The 1,918-nt window shown below is 43.1% G+C and overlaps 1 protein-coding gene across 1 annotated transcript; it reads right to left on the bottom strand.

The window, feature by feature from the left end:
- Nucleotides 1-556: 556 nt before the first annotated feature.
- Nucleotides 557-1,555, bottom strand: LOC126868995 (uncharacterized). Its single transcript, XM_050625066.1, has 2 exons — nucleotides 871-1,555; nucleotides 557-794 (listed from the first exon to the last, which is right to left on the bottom strand). The coding sequence occupies exons 1-2, from the start codon at nucleotides 1,390-1,392 to the stop codon at nucleotides 762-764; spliced, it is 555 nt and encodes a 184-aa protein (XP_050481023.1). The 5' UTR covers nucleotides 1,393-1,555; the 3' UTR covers nucleotides 557-761.
- Nucleotides 1,556-1,918: the final 363 nt, after the last annotated feature.

The following is a 1,918-nucleotide window of genomic DNA, read 5'->3' as shown; positions in this document are numbered from 1 at the left end:
AATTAAAGATGTCAATATAATGAAGGATAATCTTTTCGATGGATTCACGGATTGGTTTTTCAATGTGATCTGTTCTCACTAGGCTTTTTAGTTTTGATACGTTGGAAAAGTCATGAGAATTTTGAATATTGCTAGAAATTTCAACGTTTTGCTCTCCAGTGTTGATAAAACATACTTTAGTTGGTTTGCCTTCCAAATAGATTGTTTGAACTCTGTTTTCTCCAGGAGTCAAATGTATTGGTTTCTGAAATAAAATGGTTTTGTCGTTTAATCGGATTTTGTCATTGGATATTGAATAGTTATACTTCTCTAAACATGGTAGCCCAATGATTCCGTCTTCGATAATAGGGAAATTGTTCGGTACTATGTGAAAAATGTGATTTTGTCCAAAAATTCGTTTCGTTACGTATTCGTTAGTTTCGTACTTGTCTCGTCCCATAGAAAATTTTTGTTTAGGCCCTATTTGTATCGCGTTGACAGTTTTGTTACGTTTCACCAGGTTTATCCCTGCTCCTGTGTCGACCAGAAATACTCGCTCTTCGGTCGGGTTGACAAAGGTATTGCGAGTAATCTTCCCGTGGCGATGTTGACTCGTATGTCTCGTACGGTTCGTCCATCTCCTGGTTCGATGTTGTTTCTTGTATTTCGTCCCATTCCTGGACTGCCTGGAATCCTTGCGGGTGGTCGATCGCGCTGGCTCGGTGGTAGAAAATTTTGACACTTGTTGGCAATGTGTCCCAGCTTTCCGCACTTGAAGCACTTCATCTGCGCGCGTTCAGCAGGTGATCTATTTTCTACTTGGTTAAATGTAGCAGGTTTCTGAGCTACTGGCGTGTTAGGCGATCTTGATGGTACATTAGATCGTCTTACCTGCATATGCTGGTTGTCGGGGCGATTACTAACCGAAGGTAAGCGATTACATGACCAATTAGGTTGTCGTTCTTCTCGCAAGTAGCGTTCTACATCGGCTGCCTTTTTTTCAGCTTCCGGAAGATTCAAGGGTTCACTGCTTAATAGTATTCGCCCTATGTCGCGCCTGAGTCCCTTTAGGTACACACGAACAGTCTTCTTCGTGATTTCTTCAGTCATAATTTTACGTGTTAGTGGTTGTGGGTACTCATTGGTTACTGCGTACAGCAAACGGTTGAGTATTCTTCTAAACCGAATATTAAAACTTTGCACTGATTCCTCGCGTCCCTGTCTCAACTCTCGTAATTGTTCTTGGTACTCATCCGAAGTCACTTGTGCTGCTAAGTTATTTCTCAGTGCGTCGTACAGATCACTGTAACACTCAATAGGAATGTTGCGAATACTTTGGGCTGCTTTCCCCACGATTTTTTCCACTTTTATTGCTTTTAGCAATAGATCTTGCTCCATACAGCGATCCTTCATACTTCTCACTTCTTTGATGAAGTCTTCAACTCCTACATCATCATCTCCGTTGAGCGTTGGGATGTAGCGTATTGCATCCTTAGCTCGTAGAGTGGGAGGAGCGGGCGAAAAATAGCCTCTTTCTTCCACCTCGGGTTGTTCGCTGTCGAGGTGGACAGGTGGGGTGTCTGAAGCTGCTAACCCTGGGAGTTTGCGTGCTTTTGCCATATTCACGGTGCGATTGATTGCTGTCGACGCACTTTCATTGTCTTCGGTGATAATGGAAGCAAATTCATCGGTCGCAGGGGATCCGAACCCAGTCCGTAGCGCTGCGACGGTTTTTCCGAGATTCTCGATTTCTGCTGCCCTGTGTCTGTTCTCTTCGTCATTTTGCATAGACAAACGTAACATTTCCTCTCGTAAAAGGGCAATGTTCTCGTTCTGTTTTTGAATACTGTCCCATATTGCTCGCAACATTGGGTCAGTTGAGGTTGAAGTTTGAGATTCGTTTGCCTTAGACATTATTGCGCTGATTTATAATTTTCAG

Source organism: Bombus huntii, chromosome 8, assembly GCF_024542735.1.
Source record: "Bombus huntii isolate Logan2020A chromosome 8, iyBomHunt1.1, whole genome shotgun sequence".
NCBI classification, from domain to species: domain Eukaryota; kingdom Metazoa; phylum Arthropoda; class Insecta; order Hymenoptera; family Apidae; genus Bombus; species Bombus huntii.
Note: the sequence above shows the minus strand (reverse complement) of the source record. Positions and strands in the feature narration are given on the sequence as shown.

Coding starts and splice junctions, on each gene's coding strand:
- LOC126868995 (XM_050625066.1), bottom strand. CDS start 1,392: ATGAAGGATCGCTGTATGGAGCAAGATCTATTGCTAAAAGCAATAAAA. Junction 795..870: donor CCGACAACCAGCATATGCAG/GTAAGACGATCT, acceptor TTAACCAAGTAG/AAAATAGATCACCTGCTGAA.